Source organism: Passer domesticus, chromosome 1 (genome assembly GCF_036417665.1).
Source record: "Passer domesticus isolate bPasDom1 chromosome 1, bPasDom1.hap1, whole genome shotgun sequence".
Classification (NCBI taxonomy): Eukaryota; Metazoa; Chordata; class Aves; order Passeriformes; family Passeridae; genus Passer; species Passer domesticus.
The window spans coordinates 128,054,744-128,069,696 of NC_087474.1; the positions used below are offsets into that span (position 1 = coordinate 128,054,744).

Consider the following 14,953-nt stretch of genomic DNA (forward strand, 5'->3'; position numbering starts at 1 on the left):
GCTGTTTATTATAAAGTCTAGATTACCAGTTTAGCATAGAGGCCTAAATCTGAGACGACTGAAGTCCCATGAGGGCAGATTAGATCAGCTACGTCATGTTTCTTAATGCTTAGTTGTTTGCAGCCATTAGCACGAGCTAAGATACATTAGACCTGTTTATTCAAGATACATTAAGTCTGAATGAAAAGGCAAACATCTCAAAATAATTTTTAATTTTAAAAAGTTAATATGATTTTTTCAAAATCCAGGAATATGTAGGCAAAAAAAAAAAACAAAAAAAAAACACCTTTGCTGAATCTCTTTTATTATATGTAAAATGTAAATAGAGTTTCTTTTCTTCTTTTTTTTTTTTGGAGAACACAAAGGTTAGTTTTGAATAGTAGAAATTATCCTTTCTTACATTGATAATTTCCAACCATGGAATTATTAAAGCTTTAAACAGCTTTCCAGAAAAAATATGATTTCTCCATAAAAGGTAGAACAGTTTTATAGAACAACATTGCTTTCAGAATTTTTTGAGTGAAGAAAAAAACCAGAATAGGATAACATTAACAAAGATAAGCATCTACCTCTTTTTCCTGTTATTCTTAAAAATGAAAAGAAGGGTTCTGATGACGGAGGACCCAAGAAAAGTTCTGTCTATAAAATTTTATTTCTCTAATTACAGAATTTCTGTTTGTCAGCATGGCAACATTGAAAGCCCAGCCTGCACTCTGCTGGACTTTCTGTCTCAGTTCACTGCCTTGGTTTTTCTTGTGCTTTTTTTTTCCTGTTGGTAGAGCTGTTTTTTCAAGCACAGTTTTTCAAGCACAGTGCTGTGCAGACTTTTTGTTTAATGACGTGTTAGAACCTCTACTTTGGTGCTTCTTGGTCTTTATTGATTATATTGATCTTCAGCCCTCTGACTATGTTCTCTTCTTGAGTGTTTTGCATGCTGGGAAGATGAGCCACATTTATGTGGCAAGAACGTATTTCTCAGCAGCTGGTGGTTAAACAAACAATGGCACATTTGATTAACAAGGGGCTTTAGATTCTGAGCAGATTTTTACTTCAGCTTCAATTTAATTTCTGATTGAATAAGAATGTATTGCATTTTTTGCTTAGCAGGCACAGACCATCTGTTGTGGATGACAAGTTTTCCAGAGAAAACAGATAAAAGCAATTGTTGCTATTAAGTCAACAGAGGAAGACCTTGTAGAATTTTTATTTATTTTCTAACAGAATATATTTTTAAAAATTGATTAGGAATGTTGGAAGAAAGAGAAAAAATGGGTAGGTAACTGGGAATGAGTCACCTTCATTTTCCTATTTCTTAAACTCACATCTACAGATGTTTCATTCTTCCAAATGACACTATTCACTGTGAGAGGGAGCTGTACCAGTCTGCAAGAGCCTGGAAGGATCACAAGGCTTACATTGATAAGGAGGTAAGAGGTACTTTACAATCTCTGTAAAGTCTTTACACTGATACCTTTTCAAAGAATAATTCTGACTCAGAAATAATATCTTTGCAGATTGAAGCTCTCCAAGACAAAATTAAGAATTTAAGGGAAGTTAGAGGACACCTAAAAAGAAGAAAACCAGATGAATGTGATTGTAGTAAACAGAGGTAAGAGAGGTGGCACTAAATACTGAATGATACTCAGATTTCTAAGGCTTATACACTTTCCAAGGATTTTGAGATTGAAAAGAAAAACCCAAAGCTTTTCTGATATTTGTAACAATTGTAGGCGTCTATTTTAGTTAGATATGAGTAGAAGCTACTGTGAACCACAAGAAGATAAATGTTAACATTTTGACATTACATGTGTTTGTATTCTACTAACATGTTTGAATCCAGCTGTAGTTCTGCTCTAAACTAGCATAGGATCACACAGATAGAACTTTCTTAAATTAGGTGAAAATTTTTAGTCTGTATAGTTCCTTAAGAAAATGTCAACAATAGTATATTTCTGTTTTGGTTTTGTGTTGAAAACAGTTTCATGACTTGATAATTCCTAAAATTTTTCCCTGTAGCTATTACAACAAAGAGAAGGGGGTAAAGGCCCAAGACAAACTCAAGAGCCATCTTCATCCCTTCAAGTAAGGCTGTTATTAACCTCTCACTCTCACTACTGACTTTTTGGTGCCTGGATAAATGTAGTTTTGGGCATTTGAGGAGTTTTTTGGGTTTGGGTTTTGTTGCGTTTTTTGTGGAGACGTGAAGGGAAGAAAAGGTCACATGTAGCAAGCTATCACAAGAAACATTCAGTAGTTTTGGGGCAACTTGTGGAAGTTTATGGATAATATTTCTTCAACCTAGTGATAGAAAAAGGTTGAAAATAGTATTTTCAGAAACTGGCCAATATTTTTTTTTTAAATATCCAGTAAAACCAAAATGCAGCAGTGCATCCTTTCTCAAGATTGCTGAAGCTTATCTCAACAGCTGAGAAAGCTGAGCTAGAAGACCCTGTTCTTATCCTTCCACCTTTATAAATTCCAGAAAGATGTAAAAACTGCTAGTGCTGTTGTTAACCAAATAGAGACTGTTCTTAGTCATCCATGGCCATCTTCTTCTCTGAACAGAGAAGCAGCACAGGAGGTGGATGGCAAACTGCAGCTGTTCAAAGAGAACCGGAGAAGGAAGAAAGAGCGGAAGGGAAGAAGGCGCCAGAAGAAGGGAGATGAGTGCAGCCTTCCTGGGCTGACCTGTTTTACCCATGACAACAACCACTGGCAAACAGCACCATTCTGGAACTGTGAGTCTTGTGTCAAAATGCAGATGTGATCTAGGTTATCCATGATACTGCTGTATCACTGGTTTTCCACTTCATGCAATCAGCGTTATTCTGGCCTTTAATTCTGTCAAAAATTTCAGCACATAAAAGGTCTACTTTAACATTTTTATTTCAAAGTATATAATAAACAACATATCATTAATAAAATGCAGAAACTACCCTTATGACTTCTTCCCATTATTCTACTTTTTGTATGCTAAAATACTTTCAAAATCACAACTGCATAACACTTGTGTATATGAAAAAAATATTAGAGGCAAAGGATATTTTAAGTCTCTTTAAACTTCAGGGTATGTAGATTACTATCCCATTGAGACATACTTGAACTTTTCTCAGTATTCAGCATTTAAAATTGGTATTTTTCTCACTTGTGATGATGGAGAAAAAAATGTGACTGAAAACCTTATTTTCAGAAATTTCAAGATCAGGTGGTGATGAAATTACAACATATTTGACTCCAAACTAATAATTTGCTAAGAACAACTTTGCATTTGGAGAAAGAAATTGTCTCCTAGTGATAATCTGTTCTGATTGTACTAGGACTTCTGCTAATATGTACTTTACATTTTAAAATGCTCCTAAAGTAGTCATATGCAGGACTTTTGTTTTAAAGACAATTACATTGTCAATTTATTTTTAACTGCAGAGTAACAAAAAGTTATAAAAAGAGTTCTCATATTGCTGTGCATTCTGACAATGCTCCAGTTATGGGGTAAAAAATGTTCTTTTGACAGAGTTCACAATCTAAAGAGGGGCTACTGTATTGTAATACTATTACTATTTTTATGAAGTCTGTTCACAGCTAGTCACATTACCCAAATCTAAATAAATCTAAATAAATCTAAATAAAAACTTAATGCAATGCTAGTATTTTATTACTGTGATTAAAGGTACTAGTATAAGAAACAAGCGTATTATTTTTGTCTGAAAACTAATAACTTGTTTGTATAATTACAGTGGGCTCTTTCTGTGCTTGCACAAGCTCCAACAACAACACTTACTGGTGTTTGCGAACAGTTAATGACACCCACAATTTTCTGTTTTGTGAGTTTGCAACTGGCTTCTTGGAATATTTTGATATGAACACTGATCCCTATCAGGTAAACCCCTTTCCCTGTTACAAAATGTCATTCACTGGACTCCGCTGGGGTTTCCTTAATTTTTGTTAACAAGTATAATTTCCCTTGGTTCCTCTCTTTTCAGCTGACCAATACAGTTCATACAGTGGAAAGGGGCATTTTGAATCAATTACATGTCCAGCTTATGGAACTGAGAAGTTGTCAAGGTTACAAGCAGTGCAATCCAAGGCCAAAGGGACTTGAAACAGGTACAAGATAAATAGTAGTGTTTATTTCCATGTTATTAACATTGTTTTCTCCTACTTAAGTTCTAATTGTATCCATGAAGTGTCACTCTCCCCAGCATTGCTCTGAACAATTTGGAATTATCCATATACACCAATCGTGCACATCTGCATGACCAGGAGGCTTCTTGGCAAGTCTGCACAGGTTATTCTTGACAGATATTGATGGCAAAACCAATCACTTGACAGAAATGCTGCAGAAGGGATATCGTTATTGGAGCTAATCAATAACAGCCGCATGCAGATCTTCACAGCCATAACTCTTGTCTCTCTTGCAGGGTTTATTCCATTAGTTTTTGCCTCCCATTATCAGGTGAGGCATTAAATCCTGTGTTTATTTCAAATGCTGTCTGCCTATGTCAACAACTTCAGGTTCCTTACCACAACCGAGACTTAACGTTGCATACTTCTAATCACCAGTAGTCTCCTTCATTTTTGAAGAAAGGACCATTTCTTTACAAGAGTCTCTGGGTAAAACAAAGCTGGTATATTTACTTCAAGTCTCTGGAATTCATTGCACCTAACTTTGGTTGATTGAACATTGTGATTTATTATTTTTTCACAGGAATTCTCCATTCTACATAATTTGTGGTGTTGCCTCTTTGTATCTCTTTCTACATCTACAAATGTTTTTCTCTTTTTTACAATATCTAATTGTTTTGGGGTTTTATTATTTTTGAAAACCTGTGGGTTTTCAGTTCTTTTATGTAAAACTTCCAGGAAATCTTTGTTGGACTGCAGCTCTGTCTTTATTTAACACAGTACATTTCTTTTTAGGAGTTAGATGCTGTGCATGGAAAACTACATTTTGAATGGTTTTACAAGTTCTAAACACTAACAAAAGTTACTCTTGTATTTTCCTATATCAGGAAATAAAGATGGAGGAAGCTATGATCCACACAGGTATCCACACTTTTTTATTCTCCTCAGCAGCTTCTTTCCAAATAATTGCATGACTCCAGTCCCATTTCAACTAATGTCTGTATCCTGCCATGTTGCACACAGCATAGCTTTTGATGCATGCTTTTTCTAACTACCCTACACTGAACTTGGCCATTGTTGTTTAGATCTACCATTCTGCATTTAACATAGCTCATTGTCATAGCAAGACTTCATACAGCTCATATTTCATGCCTGTACTCCTTAGATGTTTGCCCAAGGAAAATTACACAGGAAGAATCACCTCTTTTGGGTTGCTCTTGTGTTATCGTGTTGATTTTGGATGGGTTGTAGGTGTTTTTCTGGTTTTATTTAGTAGGTCTTCACAGCTACTTTTTAAATGTAAACTAAATGTGCTTAAAAGGCTTTCTGAAGTACAAAGAGCCTATGGAAGTCAAACCTATGGAAGCTAAGCAAAATCTTCTCACTGGCTTTCCGAAATGTTGGCAGATACCACTTTAAGCAAAAGCAGTACTCAGAAGCCAGCAGGAGAGTGTTCAATTTAAGTGTGGCAGAAAGATGAAGCTCCTTTGGGCTGGGACCAGATCAGACAAGCATGAAATAAAATTTCCTTAAAAAGGTTGTACTATTTGAACTGAGGAAAGGCACCAGATGAGGTTTTTAAACCTAACTCTTGAATCTGAGGAATACATTACAGATATCTCTTTGAAAGTATATTTTTTTTTCTGTTTAAAAGTATACTTATTGCACCTACATGTTTATCATTCAGAGCCCTGTGTCTCTGAAACCAGACAACCATAAAGCAAAAACCTGGAGACTGAAAAAATTGCAGATCTTAAGAGTACTGCACTTTCTGTTCACTGAGCAGTACTTGTTCTCAGGGTGAAAAACAGATTAGCATCTGTGGAGTGTCATAATTAGACTGGACTCCTTTTCACAGTTTATCAGTTTTGTATATTTTCACCTCTATACACTTTGGAGGAGTAGCTGCTGATATACATTGCTTACTTGAAAAGTAAACAAGGGAGTCCAAGGGGTATACAAGTCTACATAAAACCTTTTTCACAGAGTCTTCTGAAAAGAGCCTTTTCATTAGTTTCTAGCAGCCAGAGAACAATAAAGCTAATGTATTTCAATGCATAGATCTCCAATTTGAGCAGCTAAATTTTCTTTTGCTAGATTTTGTATTTCCTCATTTTGGGATCTAGGAAAATGATAAGCTTTCGTTTGGTTTGTATCCCACTGTTTGCATTGCTCATTACAGCCTGGTGGGAACTGGTTGCTACAATGATAGAAAGTAATCCCTGTAATTATGCTTTTAAGTCTTTCATTAGAGGGAGTCCTTGTAAGTAAGCATTCCTCATTTTAACTACAGATCTAACAGAAATGGCATTTTTGAATTGTAGGATTATATGAAATAGTAGAGCATGCAGGATTAATCTTGAAATTATCTCTTCCTACACTGTTTAGCAACAAAAACATTTTAACTTCTGAGACCAAAGAACATACAGTAAATATTTTGCTACTGTGACAAATATCAGTATAATATAACATAAGTAATATTGTTCTGTGTCATGATATTGCAGACATCCAGTTTCTCAATTTACACATTTGAAATTTTGGTTCAAGCCCCATGTTGGTGGAATGTTTTTCTTTTCTTAAACAAAACAAAACCAACCAACCAAAATAAAACAAAAATTAACAAGTCAAATTTATCAGAAGTCATTACAATGATCTACTAGAGGATCCTTTTGTTGCTGGAGGACAAATGGAATAACAATGGAAAGTCATCTGAACTGCTCCTTAGGCTTCCTTCAGATCATGTAGCTTCTCACTCAGACCTGTTTCCAGTTCAAAATGCCCTGAGTTAGTAAAGCACTGCCTGTGCTGCCAACAGGCCCATGTGGAAATAGCCAGAATGATGCTGTTTGCTTTGCACAGAGGGACAGAGAGCTTCAGCAGGGAAGAACTGGTGCCATCTCTGCCCTGTGATGGACAGGGTGTGGCTCTGCAGACAAGTTTGAAAACAGGGTGTGTGAACTGCACATTCCTCTCTCCTCTCCTACTTGTCTGAAGTTTTTTGAAGCCACCAAGGATATGATTTTAACCACTTGTCTTCAGTCTCAAAAGAGACATATTCAAATCTCTTATTAGTTTTGAGATTAAACAGGCATAAATGGCATTATAGGGTATGCCAGGGTAGGATAAATGGAGAGTAAAGCTTAACTAAAGCTTGATCTACAAATGAACAAACAAAGAAACAACAAAACAACAGAAAAATGAGCAAGTTTTGCTTTGAACAGCTAGCAACAATTTTTTTCTCTTTTGGATCTATGTCATAGCTGAGAAATTCAAAAATGTTGATCAAGGAAACTACTGCCATGCTGCTTCTCAAATGCAACTCATCTGCACTTTCCAATTTCATGCTTATTTGTAACAAAATTTCTTACAGGGGAAAAACTTCTTCTTTCCTCTCCTTTTCCCTCTGTTTGCTTTAATTTCAGTGGGAGACTTTTCATGCTAACTGCAAGTTGTGGAATTAAACTGTGAAGTAATTTGCTCAGTCAACCAAAATAGCTCTAGGACCTTAAGACTTTGCTTCCCTGTTTGTTTAACATATATGACCATAAGTTATCTCTCTCTTCAAACAAGCTCTTTCCCTCTGTGTGACACAAAGATCATGGAACAATTCCCAGTGCCTTCCCAGCTGTGAAACTTCTCTGAGACTGCAGAAACAGTGCCACATTTAGAGAGCAAAAAACAGATCCAGAGTGAAGGACCATGTAGCTCTGACTCAGACTTTCAGATATTTTGTAGGAGCACTGAAAATTCTTTGCTGATCAGCCCCATTGCCCTGCTGCTGAGCCTCCTCAGAAGCCCTGTTCCTCTTCACTGGTCCCCAGCCTTCCCCAGTGCCCAACCTGCCACCCAGCTCAAGCCTCTGTTCCCCTGCTGGGGATGGGCAGCAGAGGCTCTCCTGTGCCCAAATGCACCTTTATGGCTCCTGCTTTGCCCCCCAGTCCCTGGTCTGTCCCCAAATCTGTTACCAGTCAAAGAGCATCACTCCTGTTCCAGTTCCTGCCGTCACATAACACCCCACATGACTGTCCCTACAACAGTTTATTTTCCTATACAACTTCTGACTTACCAAAGGAAAAAAAAATCAAACCCCTGCAAATGAAAATAATAACAGAAAAATTTAAATATGGTTGCATCTGCAGAGTGCTTAATATCTTCGAGGGTTTAGTGACTAAATTCCTTGCAAAAGCAGCCCCCTGCCATGATGTTTTCTAGGGACCTTTATACCTCTAAGCACCAGAAGAGCAAATCTTCTTTCTTGAAATCTCTGTGGTATTTAATTATCTTTTGTTTCAGGAAACAAATTATCCAAAATGTGACTTACAAAGATGGCTCTCATGTGACCATGCCATGATTTAATTTCTCTTGTCTGCTTCAGGAAAGAAAGAAGATGCTCTGTCATAACTGTTCTACTAAATCCAAAGAGCCTTTGTTTCTTCCTGGATCAGGAAGACTGTCAAATGTTTGCAAAAAAAAGAAAAATTCTAGAATTTGATATTTAAAAAATAAATTACTTTTTTTGTTGTTGTTGCAAAATATTTCCAATTAAGAGCAAAGGCTCAGTTGTTTTCAAATAAGGAAAATGGTCTTTTTTGGTGGGAGCAGAGTAAGGCCCTATATTGTAAGAAAATATCAAGGTTTTTATCTGACCATAATGGTATTTTTCTGATTTTTCCATATGATAGACTAAATATTAGAGAAATTCTTTTTCTGTGAAATCCCAAGCTGGTAAGAAGCAAAGAATGTAATCTATGATAGACAAAAGTTGTATCTTCTGTTCTACTTGAATAAAGAAAATAGGCAACTTAAAATACAAACAGATTAATGGAGATGCTAAGAGCCATCTTTGGGGATGCAAGGCTCAATGTAGATGAGGATTTGAGCTCAGTTTACATGGTTGGAATACAGTCACTTGAACTTCTAATTCTAAAGAAATTTAGAAATTCTAAAGCAATTGCTACTAGCCTACCTGCCTGTACAATTTTCATGAAGAGAATAAATCATTATCAGTCAGTTAATTACTAAAGATTGACTGCAATATCATTTGTAAGGGCAAAATTGTCACTTTCCCTGATAGACATTTGCATTGCTTGATTTGTCTTTCCTTGTAGACCACCTTGTTGATAAAATCTTTCCAGTTAATTCAGTCTGCCCAGTGAATTAAATAAATTGGTGCTGCTCAGTGTTGCTTTTCAGTATAAAATGGGCTTCACACCACAGGTGATAATCTGAGTCACTATAGTTACTGTAGGGAATTTTTTAAAAATTTCAGAAATGGGTTTCTTTTGTGTCTGCATTTTCTGGCTGTGATCAATAAAAAATGAAGCTCAGTTGTTACTTATAGACCCATATCTATACTCTTCATTCAGACTTATTATTTTAAAAGACTGCTAGATATTTTCTTTGAAAGTTTTTTAAAAACACAAAACCTTAAGAAGATTCTCTGTTTATGTTTTAACATAATTTCACAAAGTGGTGCAGTCCTCTAAATTAATTCACACCAATTTTTTACAGTTTTCATTTCCCCTAATTGCTCCATGAAAACTAAAATTAATGTTTATGAAATAGATTAAAACCCCCTTTGGCTATCATTTACTAAATAAAATCTGTCTAGTTAGTTTGTAGACCATATTTTTAAGCTATCCAGAAACAAAATTCATGTGGGCATTGAAGTTCAGGTCACCAATGGCTTTCAGAGTTAGTCCCCTCTTTTATACTTAACCATTGTTTGGTTATTGCATGTTTTGCTGGAATGCTCAAGAAAGGCAAATGCATTTTTTGTGTATTGAAACATTTTTCCTGCCTTGAAATATCAGAGGAAGGACTTATCTCTGAATGTCATCACAAAGCCCCATTAGACCAGATTTTGCTCTTATTTACTCAGCCCAGGGACATAGCAGGACACAGGGGGTAATTGCTGTGTGTTTAGCAGGGGCTGTGAACATCCCCAAGGGCAGAACCATTCATCTGGTGACAGAAGAGGTGGTGTCTTACACTTCGAGTTACCTGCTTTATGAACAGTGCTGCTTTCAAGCTAATTGAAGTAGAAACATACATGGAAGCTTTGCTTGCACCTTTAATAGTGTTCACCAGTAGGCTTTATTCTTTCTTTCAACAGAGGACAATTATGGGATGGATGGGAAGGCTAAGCTGCCCTTTTTCACTGGCGACATTGACTGGCAAGGACTGGAAGACTTGTACAGTGTGAATGAAAGTGTATATGAATACAGACACAACTTTAGACTTAGTCTGGCTGACTGGACTAATTACTTGAAGGATGTAGATAGAATGTTTGCACTGCTGAACAGTTACTACCAGCAAAATAAACCAGACAAGGATAACACTGGTCAAAGCAACGGGGAGGAATCATCCACGCCGTTCACCTTGGTGGAGATGACTTCTGCTGAGGAGTCCAGCGGCCTGACTGCAGAAGAGTTGCAGCTTATTGTGCCAACAGACTTTGCAGCCCTTGCTTTGAGCACAGTGAATTTAAGTCAGGAGAAGAAACTTGAATTAAACAATGATATTCCTGAGAAAAGTAATTTGAATGACGCACACTGGAGAAATAGTCATCCAGCTGAAAAATGGATGGAGGATAAAGAATCGGACCGTTTTGATATGGATTTCAGTGGAAATGGTTTGATAGAGTTGGAGTCCCGGCATAGCTTCATGCTGCAGCCCATCAGCATTCCTCAAAAAGACACTCATCAGGATAGTGACACTGTGGAAGATATATTTGAAGACCAAATGTATCTTCCCATGAGGTCTGATGAACCCTTCGTTCGTCAGACCGTAAACATATCCATTAGGGATTCACCTGTCAGTACCCAGGAAGAAGGAACTTTCTTAAAAAAAGCCAAACAGAGTCTTGCAGGAGAAAGTTCACAAATCCTAAATGCAGAAGGCAGTGCCTCAGCTCCACTCTCCTTGGATTAGATCAAGTTGTAAACCATTACATAAGTTCTCCTTTTTCTTTTTAGCAAACTAATAAAAGTAATCAAGACAACTGACATTCCACGTTTATTGTAGATACATTTTGCAGCTAAATTGAGCCCAGTTCAGTATTTGTCTGTGTGCATTTTTTATTCACATGCACATGCTTTCACTTCTCCACACTGGGAAACAAAATTTCCAGTTTTCCATTAAAAGAAACAGTGTTAACTTTCAAATGCAGTAGCACATTCTCTGAAAACTAAAAATTATTTCTTCTAAAAGGATGTCCAAATCACTTTCTCTATTTCCAAATGATCCCACCACGACTGAATGTTTCAGTTCACCCAGTATGCCTGCATAATGTCTTTTTTATCAATTATTTTAACCACTGGCAATTCTTAATGCCATGCTTTCAAGTAAAATGCACTTTTAACATCTGTATGCCATACCATTTATGCATCTAATACCTTACAGGTTCTTAGTTTGCTCGTTGTCTTATGAAATTGTGAAATCAATAAACAGACTGACCTGAAAGAGGTAAACACCATGGATTGTGGAAACAGACTCTTCAAATATTATCTTAGCAAAAATATTGCATGTTTGTGTTGCTTTATTAAATTTACTCTCAGAAAGGTATGGCTAATGGTTGTTAACTGTAGAAGGATTTGTTTAAATTGGATTGTTTCCCTATATGTTGATATTGTCAGTATTAAAATTCCGTTAATTTTTCTGACTTTTTTTTTTTTTTTTTTTTTTTGCTGATACTGGTAGAAAGGTTTACATCAGTACATAAATGTTTTTTGTTGCCCCACCTGATTTTTATTACTCTGAGCAATATCTTGAAAGCATTATTATCATTTTGAGTCTTAAATTCTTTTTCTGTTTTGAACAGGCATTAAAGGGAATGATAAAATCATGTTAGGTTTCCATTATTTTAGACACAAAAGGCACATAAGAGTAAAAAATAGTAGTTTAGTAATAATTTTTGTTGTTATATTCTAAATTTTTTCTTCAACTTTACCAAACATTAAATTATATGAAGTATAATACAAAAATTATTTTGAAAATCTGTATTAGTCAAAACTTAATATTTTCCCTTGCTTTTTTTATACATTTCTAAATAATTATCACAACAGCAACAAAAGAGAATTACCTCAAACAGACGTAATTCCACAGTGTCCAACTCATGGGTGTGTTTCCTACCTGTTACATGTTATTTAGTGTAGTGAATATTTTTTGGCTATTGCAAGCACTGCAGGTTAAACTTACATTCATTGCATTGTATTTTAAGTTGAAACTTTTTAAAAAGGAGATTCTTTTAGTAGGATTTTAATAATTTTAAGAAGCAGTCTTTTTGATGGACTCTGTAAATATGTTAAAATTACTAGTTCTTTATCTGATGTATGTGTCATGGGCTGATTGATAGAAACACATATTTATGGTCATGAATGATGCTATTTGTACATAGGTTTTAAGTTACTAGGATACAAACTGTGTTTTTAAATCTTGTATAATATTTCTGTGATACTTTTATAGTACAATTCTGGCTTCGGGAAAGTCTAGAAGCAATATTTCTTGAAATAAAAAGTGTTTTACTTTACCTGCTTCAGAGAAGTCCACATGATCCACTGTTCCTCCTGAATAAGTTTTATTTCAAAAATATGTTAACAGTTTCAGTTTTAAGAATCCATCTGCATTGAAAGTGTCAGGTAACAAAATAACACACATTATTTTAGGTAGAAATTATTCCTGGAGATGTGAGTAATGTATTTTGTTGTTGTTTAAGACATGCTGTGATTTTAATTGTTTTTAATTCCAAATTCATCTGGTCCTTTCTTCCTTGAACTCCATGCACCAAGCTGCACAACCAGCAGTTCCCAGAATCAGTGAAATGTTTCAAGGAGCCATGTCTTGCTTTGCTGCTTTCTCTCTTCCCTGCACAGCATTCCCTGTGACAGCACAGCACTGCAGACCAGACATGCAGCGCTTACCAAGAGTGAACCACTAGTCAGGACTTGTCTCCTTGTACAAGAGTCAGCACAAAAAGGAACTTACCTTTCAAGGTAAACTCCCTCTTACACGAACTCTATGTTTGTTGGATGGCCTGTGAATAAGAGTACTTTCATACCTAAACTCAGCCTCTGAATCTGTGCTTCTTGAACCCTTCTTTCTTTTACATAGTCCTGGGACTCTGATGCTCCTGCAGACATGAAGTTACATGTGATATTTGCAGGGATCAGGAAAATGGGTGAATCCAAGTGTTCAAAAAGCAGTCACTGCCATGTCAGGTAGAGCCCTGGGAGAAGTCTGCCCTGAAGCACACTAGCAAGCACAGGATGTATCTCAAAGCAGGGTGCAGAGCAGGCTGAGCCAGCGAGTTTGGGAGGACTTGAAGGACAAAGGCAAATTGAAGCAATGTCCCACACAACCACCTCTTGTACCTTTGTGCAGGGAATTATCCAGCACCAACATTGTAGCCTATGTTCTTTGAAAGAACCAAGCAAGGTGCTTTCTCTCTTAATGCTGGGGCACAGATAAGAGAAGGGCAGCAGTGTGGTCCATGGATTCACCCCACTTGCCCTTCCTCCTTACTGAGAAGCTTAAAGTACTCCTTGAGCAAATGGCAGAAAGAGCACCTTATTATTTGAAAGTTGTTTCCCTTCTTTCTTCTAGGACAGTACTCAGTCATCTAAACTATCAGCTAAACAGTGCCCTACCTTCTAAACCAGGTGGAGCCTTTTTTACAGGTCTCTTACAGGAGTATGGAGGAAAGAAAGAATAAAGGACACTCATTCTGTAGGCAAGAGGTACAGACAGCACCAAGCTCTCATCCTTGCTGTCTTGGAAACATGCACCAAATGTAAAGCTAAACCAAGTTAAAGAGACCAAAATCTGTCATATTTCTAAGTATGCAGCCTAAGCAGCGTGTTGCTGTTTGTTTTGTATTTCTTTCTGCATGCTACTTCTTGTCCCATAGCTGAAGCAGTCAAATCCTTGAGTCCATGGTGTGACAAGGAAGCTTTTACAGGCAGTTGCAGGCTCGGGAATGAAGCAAGTGCCTAAATCTGGCAAGTGCTCCTCACATGGGGGAGGGCCAAGAGGATGACCTTCCTAGCTTTTTGTGATTGGCAGAGCAGTAGAGATGTGTCTATTCAGAAAGGCAGGACATGGTTCAAGACTTTCTGAAGGGCTCCTGGAGATGGACAGAACTTTAAAACTTGCACATCTTTGGGAGGTAGCAATGTTATGCAAAAAGTTCCCTCTGGAATTTAAGATAAGGCAGCCAGTATTGCCCTCCCATCCTAGGACAGTGTGAGGCACTTTCTGAGACTGCCTAGCAACTGAGAGCACTGCAGAAGAGCAAAGATGTGTAGTGCTTCAGTTCCAGAACTAGACACAGAATCACAGAGTGGCTTGGGTCAGAAGCAGCCTTAAAAACCCCCACCACGGGCAGGGACTCAGAGCTGTTATGAGTAGGTGAATCCTGGTGTTACTGAGGTAAATGCACACTAGCAGCTTTGCAAAAAACAAATAAAGAAACAAACAAACACTTGCATGACAGCGTTATTCTGGAGTTCAGCCACCTGTAGGTTCCTGTGACAGTTGAAGGAAGGTATTTTAGAGTGCAGGTCTGAGCACAGACCACCTCCATTCTCTCAGCCAGAATCCCTTGAGATGCCTGCAGCTGTCTACACTGAAGTCACACAAGCGCAGTCAGAGCGGATCTGTGTAAAACAGTCAGGGCTGAGAACCCAAGAGGTGCAACAGCCTTGTCCAAGGAAGATCTGCCCAGGACTAGACTTGAGCCCTGAGCAGCCGTGGGTGCCTGGGTACATGTGATGCTGTAACAAACTTCTTCCTTTAGTTTCAGCAAACCCAGTCCTGTTTGTGTGCCCTGATA

At 37.2% G+C, this 14,953-nt stretch overlaps 1 protein-coding gene across 16 annotated transcripts in view; it reads left to right on the forward strand.

Annotated features, from left to right (window-relative positions):
- The window catches only part of SULF1 (sulfatase 1), a 184,598-nt gene extending 171,946 nt beyond the window's left edge, over positions 1 to 12,652 (forward strand). For 15 of the 16 annotated variants that reach the window (XM_064388755.1, XM_064388748.1, XM_064388694.1 and 12 more), the window contains 7 exons: positions 1,331 to 1,427; positions 1,515 to 1,609; positions 2,017 to 2,082; positions 2,566 to 2,738; positions 3,735 to 3,877; positions 3,981 to 4,104; positions 10,238 to 12,652. In XM_064388755.1, coding sequence (XP_064244825.1) covers positions 1,331 to 1,427; positions 1,515 to 1,609; positions 2,017 to 2,082; positions 2,566 to 2,738; positions 3,735 to 3,877; positions 3,981 to 4,104; positions 10,238 to 11,055 — 1,516 coding nt within the window. In that variant the 3' untranslated portion in view covers positions 11,056 to 12,652. Of the gene's footprint in view, positions 1 to 1,330; positions 1,428 to 1,514; positions 1,610 to 2,016; positions 2,083 to 2,565; positions 2,739 to 3,734; positions 3,878 to 3,980; positions 4,105 to 5,009; positions 5,044 to 10,237 lie in introns of all 16 variants that reach the window. The other variant, XM_064388793.1, reaches the window with a different exon arrangement.
- The last annotated feature ends 2,301 nt before the right edge of the window (positions 12,653 to 14,953 follow it).